The sequence below is a fragment of the Rhinatrema bivittatum genome, chromosome 2 (genome assembly GCF_901001135.1).
Source record: "Rhinatrema bivittatum chromosome 2, aRhiBiv1.1, whole genome shotgun sequence".
NCBI lineage: Eukaryota > Metazoa > Chordata > Amphibia > Gymnophiona > Rhinatrematidae > Rhinatrema > Rhinatrema bivittatum.
The window spans coordinates 77271129-77285434 of record NC_042616.1 but is presented as its reverse complement, the minus strand read 5'-3'; the positions used below and the strand labels follow the sequence as shown (position 1 = coordinate 77285434).

The window sequence follows — 14306 nt, the reverse complement described above, 5'->3', positions numbered from 1 at the left end:
TGTAGGAGACATCGCGAAATGCGATAAAACCTTACTGCCCCGTAACGCAAGCTATCGCACGGGGTAACGCAACTGAAAGAGGTGTAGTTAAAAATCGGTGTTACGTCTGTGCGATAGGACTTCGCAGCCAGGCAAACCCAGCCCACTCCCCGCCCCTAACTCCTCCTCTTTTTCAAATTTGCATCGCACCATACAATATGGTGCTAGCGCATGCGTTAAAAGACATTTTCGCATGCGGTAAGGGCCTATCGCATGCGAAAAGCCCTTAACGCATGCGAAAATGCCTTAGCGCATTTTGATAAATGACCCCCTAAGTTTTGTACCTGAGGCAATGGAGGGTAAAGTGACTTGCCCAAGGTCACAAGGAGCGACAGCAGGATTCGAACCCTAGTTTGAATCCTGCTGTGGTTAGAGCCCACTGCTCTAACCACTAGGCTATTCCTCCTCCCTATAACCAGAGTAATTAATAGCTAATCGTGATCCCTGAAATGGGAAAAGTGAATAGATTATATGAAGGGGATCCTTCTCTTAAAATGCGTCAGTCCCGCCTTGGAAGAAGTGGTCTGTTACAGCTGCTGAGCAGTTCGGAGCTACAAGTGGAAGAACAGCAGACAGCAGCTCTGTGCCACTGACTGGAGCAGGAGCCATATACACTGACTGGTGGCCATATACAGTACTTCAGCAGCCACAGAAGAGCAGAGAAAAACAACAGGGGGAGAAGATGGTGAAAAGAAGAGAGAAAAGAGAAAGAAATGGAAAATCCAGGCAAATCTAGAAGAAGAAAAGAGGGAAGTCACACAACATTTTCTAGTATACAAGATAGTGGCAAAAATTAAAGTATAGGTGCTCTCAACAAAACAAGGTAAAAAGAGTCAGGAAGAGGTCTTCATTAGTGAAAGAAGGGCAGGTATGTGGATGTCCTGAACACTTTTCCCTTACCTTTCTGGTGCTCCTACCCTTCCTGAACACTCTTCCCTTGCATTTTCTGATATTTCTACTCTTCGTGCAGGATAGGAACACCAGAAAATGCAGTTTAACCTCGTCCTCCCAACCTCAGGGTGAGCAAAACGTCCAAGTTACCAGCTTTACTGATGAAATGAGGAGAAAGTATATGCAGTCGTGTGGGAATGTAAACCAAGAGCAGGATTTTGCACTGGATAATAATTGGGGTCTAACTTCCTAAATTATTTTGCATGAGCTTTAGAGTCTTAATATTTGCCATCTGGGAATGTGACAGATTTTTGAAGATTTTTTTTTTTTTTGGCTGTCTGGGAGTGTGACAAAGTCCTAAAAGCATGCTATTTGGCTATTTCAGAGTGTGATAAAGCTGTTGTCTTGTTTGTTTTTCCCACCCACCCATCTCTGTCTCAAATCTGCATTTGTAGACTTGCCTATTTAGGGGGCAGGGAGAAAATGTAGGTAATAGGATCCAACTAGTGCTTTGGACAAATATATACAATATAAACCCTCACTAAAATTTTATAAAAATATTAGGTCAAATTATAAGTATTTAGCTATAGAATAAACAAAAAAATCAAGTAAATTTAAGAAATATATTGTTATAATAACTTAAAAGAAAAAGATGCAGATAACAGTCCAGCAGCAAGATGGGGAGCTATCCTGACTTTTGCACTTAAAGCCATATTTATAATTATCTGCCTTCTGGGGAGAGGTAGTATGTTTATGCTCAGTGCAAAGAGTGCCTGGTTCTCTGAGAACAAGCCCAAGCTCTGGAGGCTAAAGTGGCAGACATGGAGGAGCCAAGGTAGGCAGACATATGTAGAAGACATTTTCAGGGACATAATAGAGCGGTACCAACTCCACTCTGACAGCCACTGTGTTACTTTGGAGAAACAAAGTCACCAGGAAGGAGACCTTCGCCTTAGAGTAGCAGGAAGAGATCCTATAGCTAGAGCTTGCCCTCTAAGTGATGTGTTATCCTCTTGTGCTGGGCACTGTCTCCAGGTGTGTGTGCCCAGGTGAGCAGGGATAGAACTGCCATTATTATTGGTGATTTGATTAGAAACGTAGATAGCTGAGTGGCTGGTAGGCATGAGGATTACTTGGTAATTTGCCTGTCTCATATTTATTTATTTAAAAGCTTTTATATACCGATTGCCGTTTGCACATCGTATCGGTTTACAAGGAATATCGCGCTTATATATTACAGCATAACAATTACATGGAACGATTGGAACAACGGTACAAAGGAATACTGTACATATTTATTAAGGCATTAGTTATTAGAATGGTAGGAGAGGGGGATTAAAAAGTGAGGTAACAAACTATGTACAGATTAGGCGGTTGGGTTGGAGGGAATTTAGTGAAGACTCGCTGTAGAGGTTGAATAAGAGGGTGTTAGTGAAAGGCCTGTTGGAAAAGCCATGTTTTTAGGTTGGGGGGGGGGGGTTTATTTCGTTGTGCATGGTTCTATGCGGGGGTCAGGGGGCATGGCGTTCCAAATTGTGGGGCCTGCTATCAAGATTGCTCTATCCTTTGTGGAGGAGAGATGTGTTAGTTTAGGGGATGGGATGTGGAGTGTTCCTTGGTAGGCAGTTCTCGTAGGTCTGCTGGAAGAATGGAAGCAGAGTGAGTCGTGTAGCCATTGCATACTTTCGCTGAATAGGGAACTTATGTATAAGGGATAGGCTTTTGTATTGAATTCTCGAGGTAATAGGTAGCCAATGGAGATCTCTCAGTATAGGAGTGATGTGGTCGTTCTTGCGTGTGTTGGTAAGGACGAGCTGTAGCATTCTGTAAGAGTTATAGGGGTTTGATGGTGGAGGCAGAGAGGCCTAGGAAGAGGGAGTTACAATAATCAATTTTGGAGAATATGATGGACTGGAGCACAGTGCGGAAATCAGCGAGGTGTAGGAGGGGGTCTTAGTTTCTTTAATACATGGAGCTTGAAATAGCAGTCTTTTAAAGTGGATTTGATGAATGGTTTTAATGATAGTTGGTTGTCGATTGTGATACCTAGGTTTTGTGCGTGTAGAGAAATGGGTTTGGGGAGGGGCGTTGGGGGATATGACAAGGAGTTCATATAAAAGTAGTAGAGTTCAGTGCCATTAAGATACAATTTTACAGAGAGTACTTGGGGGGAGTTAGCTGTGATGGTACATGTGGATACCAACAACACAGGAACATGCAGGAGAGAGGCCGAATTTAGGCTTTTAGGTAGGAGATTGAAATCCAGAATCTCCAAGGAAGCATTTCAGAAATGCTCCCAATTGCACAAGCAGAATCCCTGAGGTAGCCTAAGCTCTGGAGACACAATGCATGGTTGAAATAATGGTGCAGAGAGGAGGGCTTTAGATTTGTTAGCAACTGGGGAACATTTTAGGGAAAGGGAAGCCTATTCTGACAGGATGGACTTCACCATAACTAAGGTGGAAACCATTTGCTGGTACTAGTAATTAAAAATGAAACAGAGCAGCTTTTGGGCTACATTATTCGGGAAAGCCACCAGTTGCTCAGGAGCATATGGTGCAGATCAAAGTATCTTCAAAGAACACTATTAAAACCAAAAGAAATTCAGAATTTCCAGACAGAGAGGAGGCAATAAAAGCTGAGTAGCTCAGGCGGATTTAAATAAACAGCAGACAAATAGGAATGCTTCACAACTAACCTAATCCCCATGAGGAGGGATGAAAAAACAAATTTACTTGTCTGTGTGTAAATGCCAGAAATTTAAAAATTAAGTCTAGAGAATTATAATGTGTGGCACTAAATGAAGAAATAGACATAATGGGTACCTCACAGACCTGGCAGAAAGAGGACAACTAATTAGTCACTGATGATATGGTACAAAATACATAGAAATGACAGGGCAGACTGAAATGGGAATGGGGTGGCACTATTTGTTAAAGATGGCATATAGTAAAGTAGGATAAAAGTTCTGCAAGAAACAAATGGCAATCTCTAATCTCTACGGACAGAAATTCCTTGAGAGGCAAGGAAGAGTATAACGGTGCCTGATCGGGATGAAAGATTCTGTGAAATGCTAACCGACATTAGACTAGCTAATGATAATGGGGGATTTCAATTACCTCAATACTGATTTAATGTATGCCTCATCAGGAAACCAAGGGATGTCAAATTTGTAGATGCCAAAAAGGCCTGCTTCTTGGAGCAGCTGGTCCCAGGACCCATGAGAAGGGGGGACTACATTAGACTTAGTTCTCAGTAGATTGCAGGACCCAGAGGGGCCACTTGGCAATAGTGATCATAATGTAATCAAATCTGATATAACAAGAAGCAGGCCTTTTTGGCATCTACAAATTTGACATCCCTTGGTTTCCTGATGAGGCATGCCCTGTCATTTCTATGTATTTTGTACCATGATATCAATGACTAATTAGTTGTCCTCTTCCTGCCAGGTCTGTAATTTTATTTTCTTCAAATGTTCCTATCAAATTTCTCTTTCCCTATCCTTCCTACTGCTGTCCTCTCTCCTCCTTCATTACTGCTCCCCCTTCCCTGTTTATTGTATTTCTCTCTCTTGTTACTTTGTTACAATGTAAACCAGCATGATGTTCTGACGAATGTCGGTATATAAAAATCAACAAATAAATAAAATAAAATAATAAATAAAGGAAAATATTAAACAAACTACTGCAGTGGCATTCATCTTTGATAAAATGAGAAAATAAGTCAGAAGAAAAACTAAAAAAGGGACAACTGCATGAGTTAAAAATCTGCATAAGGCATGGATATTGTTGAAAAATACTATCTTGGAAGCCCAGATAAAATGTTTTTCACACATTAAAAAAAGATAAAAGAAAGACCAAACAACTGTCAACATGGTTGAAAGATGCTGTGAAGAGAGGCTATTACAGCCAAAAAGGCATGTTTTAAAAAATGGAAAGCAAGCAAATGAGGAAAGAGCAAGAGCACTGGCAAGATAGATGTAAAGCTTTAATAAGGCAGACAAAAAAGAATTTGAGAAGAAGCTTGCTACAGCAGCAAACACTAATACAAATTTTTTTTAAGTGCATTAAAATTAAGAAGCTTGTGAGAGTCAGTTGTAACTCTAGATGACCAGGGGAGCTCAGAGAAGATAAGTCATTGCAAAAATTGTTTACTGTAAACCGAGGTGATGTATATCTATACGTGCCGCGGTATATAAAAAAAATCACTAAATAAATAAATAAATAAAAAGTTAAATAAATTCTTTGCTTCCATCTTTGCATGTTTACTACTCATGATTTTATTAACCTCTATCATATTCCCTCTCAGTCATCACTTGCCAAGCTAAACAGTCCTAACCTATTTAGTGTTTCTTCATAAAAGATTTGTTACATCATCCATTGTAATCAACTTTTTGCCTCTCTCTGTACCTTTTCTTATTCCGCTGTATTTATGCTGTATCGTTCTTGAGATGGGATGATCAGAACTGCACACAATACTAAAGGTGAGGTTAATCCATAGACCCAGAGGTATTAAAATGTTCTCAACTTTAGTCCTTACTGAAGAGTATTTCAACACATTATCTACAGTGACTCCAAGATCCCTTTCCTGGGTGGTTACTTCTAATTTGGAATCCAGCATTGTGTACCTATGGTTTGGATTATTTTTCCCTATGCGCATCACTTTGCACTTATCCACATTCAATTTCATCTGATGTTCAGTTCCCCAAACTCATAAGGTCCTTCTGCAGTTCCTCACTGTCTGTTTCTAAGCCCTCTGGTACCTAAATGTAATCCACTTTGAAGTGCGTGAAAAGCGGAATATAAATTGCATAGGGCCGGATTTTAAAACAAACGCACGAGCACATGTACACCCGATTTTATAACATGCATGCGCAGGCGCGCGCATGTTATAAAATCCGGGGTCGGCGTGAGCAAGGGGGTGCACAATTGTGCACCTTGCGCGCACTGAGCCCTATCTGAGCCACACTGCCTTCCCCTGTTCCCTCCCAGGGAGGGAACTTCCTTACCCCTCCCCCCCACACCTTCCCTTCCTTACCCATCCCCCCCCCACACCTTCCCTTCCTCGCCCTTCCCCCCCTACCTTTGATGAAGTTGCGTGCGCCGGCAGACTGCTGACGCACAATCCCCAGCCCAACGGTCAGGCAGAGGCCTCTGCCCCTGGACCAGTCCGCCCCTGGACCGCCCCTTTTGTAAAGCCCTGGGACTTACACACGTCCCGGGGCTTTACACATGTTGCCGGCCTTTTGAAAATAGGCCCAACACGTGTACGGCCGATTACAAATGTAAATCCTCTGGATTTACGTGTGTAACCTTTTGAAAATCCGGCCCATATTATTTTATCATCTGCAACTCTGATCAGGTCACTCGTTGCTCCCTTTTCCACATCATTAATGATCAATGCAAATAACATAGGTCCCAGTACAGACCCCTGAGGCACACCTGTATTTATCTTTCTCCAATAAGAAAACTATTTAGTCCTACCTGTTGCTTCCTATCTTTTAACCCGTAGTCAATCCACAATAGAAAATCACCTTTTATCCCATGACTTTTTAGTATTCTGAGGAGTCTCAAGAGCAACTAATCAATTGTCTTCTGAAGCAAAACCACTGTTAAAATGAGGGATGTTTTAGATCAAAAAGATAGGCTAAATAGCTGCAATTTCATTTTCTAATTCTTTTAGTTCTCTGGGTTGAATACAATTATTTTATTTGACTCGATTAGAACTATGAGCAAGAGGAAAGATCTGCTTAGCCCAATGTGAAATAGTCTGCACCAGGCTACCACTTCTTATGCTGCTGCCACCATTAACAGGTGGTCTGATGGACCTAAGAAAACATGGAAGGGATACAGGAAACCTACTAAGATGCTATGGTTTTAGCAAAGGGAAGTCATGCCTATTGAGTTATTTGAATATGTAAACAAACATATGGTTGACAGTGAGCCAGCTGATATTATGCAGCTGGATTTTCAAAAGCATTTGATAAAATTGCACAAGACCCTCCTTAGAAAATTACAAAAGTCATGGAAGAAGAGGCATGGATTACTAACTGGTTAAAAGAAAGGAAAGCAGAAGATGTCTAAAGGATTAAGAACATAAGAACATGCCATACTGGGTCAGACCAAGGGTCCATCAAGCCCAGCATCCTGTTTCCAACAGTAGCCAATCCAGGCCATAAGAACCTGGCAAGTACCCAAAAACTAAGTCTATGCCATGTTACCGCTGCTAGCAATAGCGGTGGTTATTATCTAAGTCAACTTAATTAATAGTAGGTAATGGACTTCTCCAAGAACTTCTCCAATCCTTTTTTAAACCCAGCTACACTAACTGCACTAACCACATCCTCTGGCAACAAATTCCAGAGTTTAATTGTGCGTTGAGTGAAAAAGAACTTTCTCCAATTAGTTTTAAATGTGCTACATGCTAACTTCATGGAGTGCCCCCTAGTCTTTCTATTATCCAAAAGCGTAAATAACTGATTCACATCTATCCATTCTAGACCTCTCATGATTTTAAACACCTCTATCACATCCCCCCTCGGCCATCTCTTCTCCAAGCTGAAAAGTCCTAACCTCTTTAGTCTTTCCTTATAGGGGAGCTGTTCCATTCCCCTTATCATTTTGGTAGCCCTTCTCTCTACCTTCCCTATGTGCATCACTTTGCATTTGTCCACATTAACTTTCATCTGCCATTTAGTTGCCCAGTTCCCCAATCTTGCAATGTCCTTCTGCAGTTCCTCGCAATCAGCTCATGTTTTAAATGTCTTTGAATAATTTTGTGTTACTTGAAAATCTGTTCACCTCACTTGTTTCTTTTTCTGGAGCATTTATATGTTAATACTAATTCAAGAGCTGATCCTTGTGACACTCCACTATTCACTTCCCTCCTTTAAGAAAAATGACCATATATGCATGACGCTGGGTTCCATTCCCCCCCAGAAAACATCATTAGGATCATTGTGGACAACACATTGAAATTTTCTGCTTAATGTGTGATGGCAGCCAAAAAAGCAAATAGAATTTTAGGGATTATTTGGAAAGGATCTAAAAATTAAACTGGGAATATAATATCTTCAACTAGAAAATGTTAAGAGAAAGGCATCAAAAATGATTCTGGGGTTGGATCAGCTCTATTATGATGAGAGGCTTCAGCTTGGAGAAGAGACTAAGAGGACAGATGACAGAAGTTTATAGAACTGTGCGTGGTAAGGAACAGGTTAATAGGGAACAGCTATTTACACAATCAAATAGTACAAGGAGACTAATAGGTACAAGATTTAAACAAAATATTTTAAGTCAATGCATATAATTAAACCATAGAATTTGTTGCCAGAAACATATTGTTAAGTCTAGTAGTATAACAAATTAAAAAATGCTTGAACAAATTACTGAAGGAAATGTCCATAAATAATTAGCCAGATAGATTTTGGTTTCTCCACTTCTTAATTCTTGGGGAAACCATTACAAAATATACTTTTATATTGGGATTTGACAGGTACTTCCAAGGCCACTCGGAAAGGACACTGTCAGAGACAGGATGCTGGGCTTGGAATAATGGTCTGCTCCAGCATGCCACTTCTTAAGCTGCTGCCACCATAACAGGTGGTCTGATCGACCCCACAATACATGGAAGGGATATAGGAAACCTATAAGATGCTAAAGAGTTTCCTGGCAGAAAAAAAGCAAAACAAAACTTTGGGAATCTATTCACTACACTAGGGTGCTATTGTTAGGATTAGGTCCCCTGGAGGCAACCTACTAAATGTTCCAAGAGTGAGAATGACTTGCTGTCTGAGGGGCCGATGCAATAAATATGCGCAGAAAGCGGGCGCTGAACAGTCAGCGCCCGCTTTTTTTTATCATGCCTACAGTCGCCCCCCTTGGGGCACCATGCAATATTTAAATTAGGGGGTCGCGTTAGCAAGGAGGCGCTAGGGTCGCCCCTAGCGCCTCCTTGCTAATGAGAACCCGATTGGCATCGGCCATCTGCTGGTTAGAAAAACCGATGCCGAGTTTATTGGTGTTGGTTTACCTAAGTGCCACAGGTTTAGGAAATGGACACTTGTCAATTGAGCGTCCGTTTCCTGCACCCGACTCCCAGTGTTGTTTTTTTTAAACTTTATTTAGTTTTGTTTTTCCTCCTATTTAATATCGCAACAATAAAGGGATTAGTTAGCGCCTATAGAATCCACGTCCAACTGCTGAGCGCACTGTACTGCATCGGCCCGGAGTCTGACTTTTCCTTCTGCTGGATGCCCCCTTTATTCCTCATAGCGGGCATTAAAAATTTGTGCTAAGACTGACATTGGGGCAAGGTTGAAAACCTTTCCTCTAATGAATCATATGTGTCTTAAGGGTTTTAGCATTGTGCCTCTACATTGGCCTAAATGTGCACTAGCTCGAAAGCAGTTTTTCCCTCTGGTACATTATGTGCTGTTGACAGAACTTTTAAATACCTTATACAATTAGATTCAGATCAAAAGGTTACCAATACGATTGGCTCGATTAGAATTATGAGCAAGAGGGAAGATCTGCCTAACCCAATGTGAAATTTACGCTGCATGAAACTTTCACATTAACAGAGCAGAAAGAGCAAATCGTTCTGGTTTAGAACCTGATTTAGTAAGGCTTTTCTTCCACACTGCGTCTACAGAGAAAAAGCTTAAAAGTTCGGGCCCTTGGAATGCGAGGCTAACGTCCTTTACGGCCCAAATCTTCCGGGAGAGTCGCTGGCTACCGCCTCTCCACATGTCGCGCTCCCTGTCACATACCCAGAGGGCGCTTCCATCAAACCCCCCTTCCCGCTGCCAGCGCCTCCCATCCCAGCACACTGGGCTCCGGCACTCACCATCCTGCAGGCGGAGCGACTACCCTGCGCCCTGCCGGAGCCCGGCCTGCATCACGCACCAGCACGAGCTCCCCTGCACGCTAGAAACGCACGGCGCGCCGAGGTCACCGTCAGCGACAGCATCACTGCCCCGACGCTCCGCCCATCCGAAAGACAACCTGCCGTACGGGCTTGGCCTCACGGCAGCTCCTCGCCCATTGGTGGAAGGAGGTCCTGCTTTCTGCCATTGGTCCTTCTTTCTGTCTTCTATGATGTAACCAGGGAGGATCTGCTAGTCTTTTCCTTTCGTTCACGTAGGATAGGGGTGGAGGGAAAGCTTTAATGTAACTTCTGGGGCAGGTTTAGCCTTAAGTATTCAAATGATATATCGCATTGAGAAGAATTACAAGTCTCTTTTATCAGAAGCTTTATTGGTTTTAAAGGTCGGATTTCATTTGTTGTGAAGTAAAATTGTTTTGTATTATCAAAATTAAACACAGATAGTTTGCCAAACAAAAAGTACCTGGGGGGAGAGGGAGTTTGTGCAAAACTTCTTTTTGCCCTCTTTATCGTGTTGGCAGTGGTGTAGCCAGAAGTGATTTTTTTTAGGTGGGCACAAGGTTAACATGAGTGGGCTGTAAGCACGCAAGTCTGAGACCTACCAGTTGTATTCTTATTGATACAATACAATACAATAATAATACAATTCAATACAATAATAATTGATATTGCACCCTACAATGGCGTTACAAGTAGTTTGCAACTGCCATTATGCATCAAAACACCAGCATTAAAAATTCCATTTATTGCAGTTTATAAATGCTCAAGTATATCATGTAAAAAGCAAAAAAAACAAACTCATGTAATAAAACAAAAATCAATGTATTCTTTCATGAATCCTCTTTGCAGAAAGCTAGAAATCATCATAACTACAATTAATCATCATAACTACATTAATCATCAGAACTAGTTCAGAGCAGAGCTAGGACAATTCACATTACAACCAACATGAAAAAAATATTCAAATTCTGGTGTCATCTCAGCATAAAATATCCCCCATTCTAAACATTTTGTGAAGTAACACAAATTCCTACAAAAAAAGAGACATCTAGAACCTTGCCATACCATACAGTCACAGCACTGACTCTCAGGACTCAAATAACAGTAACCTTATGAAAAGCAGCAATGCAAATACCACACCAGACCCTAGAACATTAATACATCACCTACTGGAATAACAGAACAAGCTGGTCTACTGCAGAGAAACTACATGCTAGCAGAAATACCGCACTTCAGTCACACACACACAGGCAAAACAAGCCAACCCTTATCTAATATAGAAATAAGAGACTACAAATTATTTATTTATTTATTTATTTGAGATTTCTTATATACCGATAGCCGTTTGCACATCGTATCGGTTTACATACAACTAATAACTTATGGGCAAAGCCCCTTACAAAGAACAGTAGACAAATGTGGAAAACAAAGAACAGTAGACCACATGTGAAAACAAATATACAGTAGATATAAGTGAAATAAATAGATCTATGCAATAAAATACAAGGGATATATATGTAAATGAGAACAGGGAGTATAAAAGGTTACTTAGACAACTATATTAATAAAGATATCCTTAAGGAGAACAATTATGATGGAGGAGTCAAGATACTAGCAATACAATAACTTTAAACTATAACATGTTGTCGTTAGAAGGCGTAAAAACAGCAGAGTGGAGCTGAGTAATTCAAAGATTCAAATGGTGGGTCGGGGAAAACAATATAACGGAGGTGAGGAAGGTGGAAAAGAGAGAAAGAGGGTGAGGGAAAATACAAAGGAGGGCATATAGAGGGTAGGAGAGAAGGGTGGGTCATGAGCTATAAGGGGGTGTCATAGGGGTTAAAGGTGGCAGAATACGCTAAGGGGGGTGAGAATCAGATACAAAGGTTATCTTAACTTAAATTAGAAACAGAAACATGCAGACAAAACCAAAATAAGAAAGCCTGATAAACTAGACTCTGAATAATGGAATACTGAAGAAAGAGCAAAATACAAAAATATAAGAAATGCACATTCCCAAAGATGGCATATTCCAATTGCTAAAATCTGAAAAAATATATATATTTTCCTTTCTTGTTTGATCTTTGTATTTTTCTAATCAGTTGGTCCCAGTCTCTTTTTTCCCACTTTTCCCTTGTTAGTCATTTCCTAATTCCTTTTTAGGGTCTCTCTTCTCATTCTATTTGTTCCTACTGTGTCTTCCCTTCCTCCCTCTCTCTCTCTCTCTCACACACACACACACACAGGCTCATGCTTTCTCTCACAGAATCTCTCACACACACAAGCTTTCACTCATATGCTCTCCCCCCAAGCTCTCACTTTCACATTTTTTACACACACACACACACAAGCTCTCACTCTCACATGCTCTACCAGAAGAACAACCTCTCACTCTCATATGCTGTACCACAAACACAAGCTCTCACTGTCACTCCCCCAGCTCCCATTCTCATACACACAGACGCACACCCAGGCTCCCATTCTTACTCAGACAGATGCACATTCAGGCTCCCAGTCTCACTCACACACACATGCCCAGGCTCCCATTCTTACCCGCCCACACACATCCCCAAGCTCCCATTCTATTCCACACACACACCCAAGCTCCCATTCTAATACACACACACAGACACACACATACAGACTCCCATTCTCACCCACACATTCCCAGGCTCCAATTCTTACCTACACCCCCCCTCCCAGGTTCTCATTCTAATCCACACATACAGCTAAGCTCCCATTCTAATCCACACACATACACAGGCTCCCATTCTCACCCACACAAACATGCACCCAGGCTCCCATTCTAATTCACACACATACACACCCAGGCTCCCATTCTCACCCTCCCCCCCCCCCACACACACACACTCAGGCTCCCATTCTCACCCCCCCCCCCCCAACAGGGCCTTTTCATTAGGCATAGCCAAACTCCTACTTCTGCTGTTGTGGGGATGGGATCCTGCGACGGCCTTACTGCTCCAGCCTTCCTCTTTGCCATCGCGGGGATGAGATCCTGTGACGGCCTTGCAGCTCCGGTATCAGACAGCCCTGGTTGAGCAGGCCTGAGCCTAAAGTGGATGGGCCATGGCCCACCCGTGGCTATGCCACTGCCTGTTGGGGTCTATCTTAAACACATTTTCTCTTCTCTAGCAGTCTCTCTCCTTTCCAGCTTTTACTTGCCAGCACACCCCCAACATGATGTGTGTTTTGATGTGCACAATTTTAATGAGCCAATGTATGCTCCTAACTTGTTTTATGTGTACATTTAGAAGCATAACTTGTACTCTTAACTCAAGTTAAGCATATAAGCATATGTCCTCATATGCAACCCAAAACCAGCTCCTCACCACCCTCCTCCCCCATGACTTTTATATGAACCTTCAACTCTTTTCCCACCACTTATTAGGGATGTGCAGCAGGGATGGATTCATCCCATTCGGGATTCGGATTCGTAGGGGGCCCAAATCTGTTGCATCCATTCTCGGGGGCCCCCGATCCGTTCATATGTCAAAAATGCATTCATTCCCCCCAAAAAACCCCATCCCAACCCTTTAAAGTTATTTATCTACAGCCCCCACCCTCCTGACCCCCCCAAGACTTGCCAAAAGTACCTGGTGGTCCAGCAGAGTTCCGGGAGTGATCTCATGCACTCAGGTTGTGGGGCTGCTGATAGTCAAAATGGCACCGATAGCCCCTGTGACATAGTAAGGGCAAAGGCTATTGGCGCCATTTTGAATACTGGCAGCCGAGGACCCGAGTGCAGGAGATTGCTCCCGGGACCCCCACTGGACCACCAGGGACTTTTGGCAAATCTTGGGGGGGTCAGGAGTCCCCCCCCCCTAAGTCCCTGGTCAATCTCCTGCACTCGGGTCATCGGCTGCCAGTATTCAAAATGGCGCTGATAGCCTTTGCCCTTACTATGTCACAGGGGCTACCGGTGCCATTGGTCGGCCCCTTTCACATGGTAGGAGCAACCGACCAATGGCGCCGATATTTTATTCTCCATTCTTTTTTGGATCAGTCCTAATATTCTATTTGTTTATTTTGACTTCCGCCATGCACCAAGCAGAGGATTTCAATGTATTGTCCACAAGGAGTCCAAGGTCCTTTTCCTGGGTGGTGACTCACGAAACAGAATTAGCATCATGTACCTGTACTGTAGTTGGGATTATTTTTCTCTATGCGCATCACTTTACACTTTTCCACATTAAATTTTAACTGCCATTCAGTTGCCCAGACTTCTAGTCTCGCAAGGTCCTTCTATATTTCTCGCAATCTACTGCTGTTATAACAAATTTGAATAATTTTGTGTCATCTGCACATTTTATCACCTCACTCATTGTTCCCTTTTTCAGATCATTTATGAATATATTAAAAAGCACAGGTCCCAATACCGATCCCTTTGGTACTTCACTAATAACCTTTCTCCATTTGGAAAACTGACCATTTAGTCCTTCCTTCTGTTTCTGGATTTTTAATCAGTTATC

At 42.2% G+C, this 14306-nt stretch overlaps 1 protein-coding gene across 2 annotated transcripts in view; it reads right to left on the bottom strand.

Moving 5' to 3' along the window:
• DNAJC19 (DnaJ heat shock protein family (Hsp40) member C19) overlaps nucleotides 1–9929 on the bottom strand; it is a 29924-nt gene extending 19995 nt beyond the window's left edge. Inside the window, exon 1 of one of the 2 annotated variants that reach the window (XM_029588359.1) lies at nucleotides 9778–9929. In XM_029588359.1, coding sequence (XP_029444219.1) covers nucleotides 9778–9780 — 3 coding nt within the window. In that variant the 5' untranslated portion in view covers nucleotides 9781–9929. The remainder of the gene's footprint in view (nucleotides 1–9777) is intronic. The other variant, XM_029588360.1, reaches the window with a different exon arrangement.
• Nucleotides 9930–14306: the final 4377 nt, after the last annotated feature.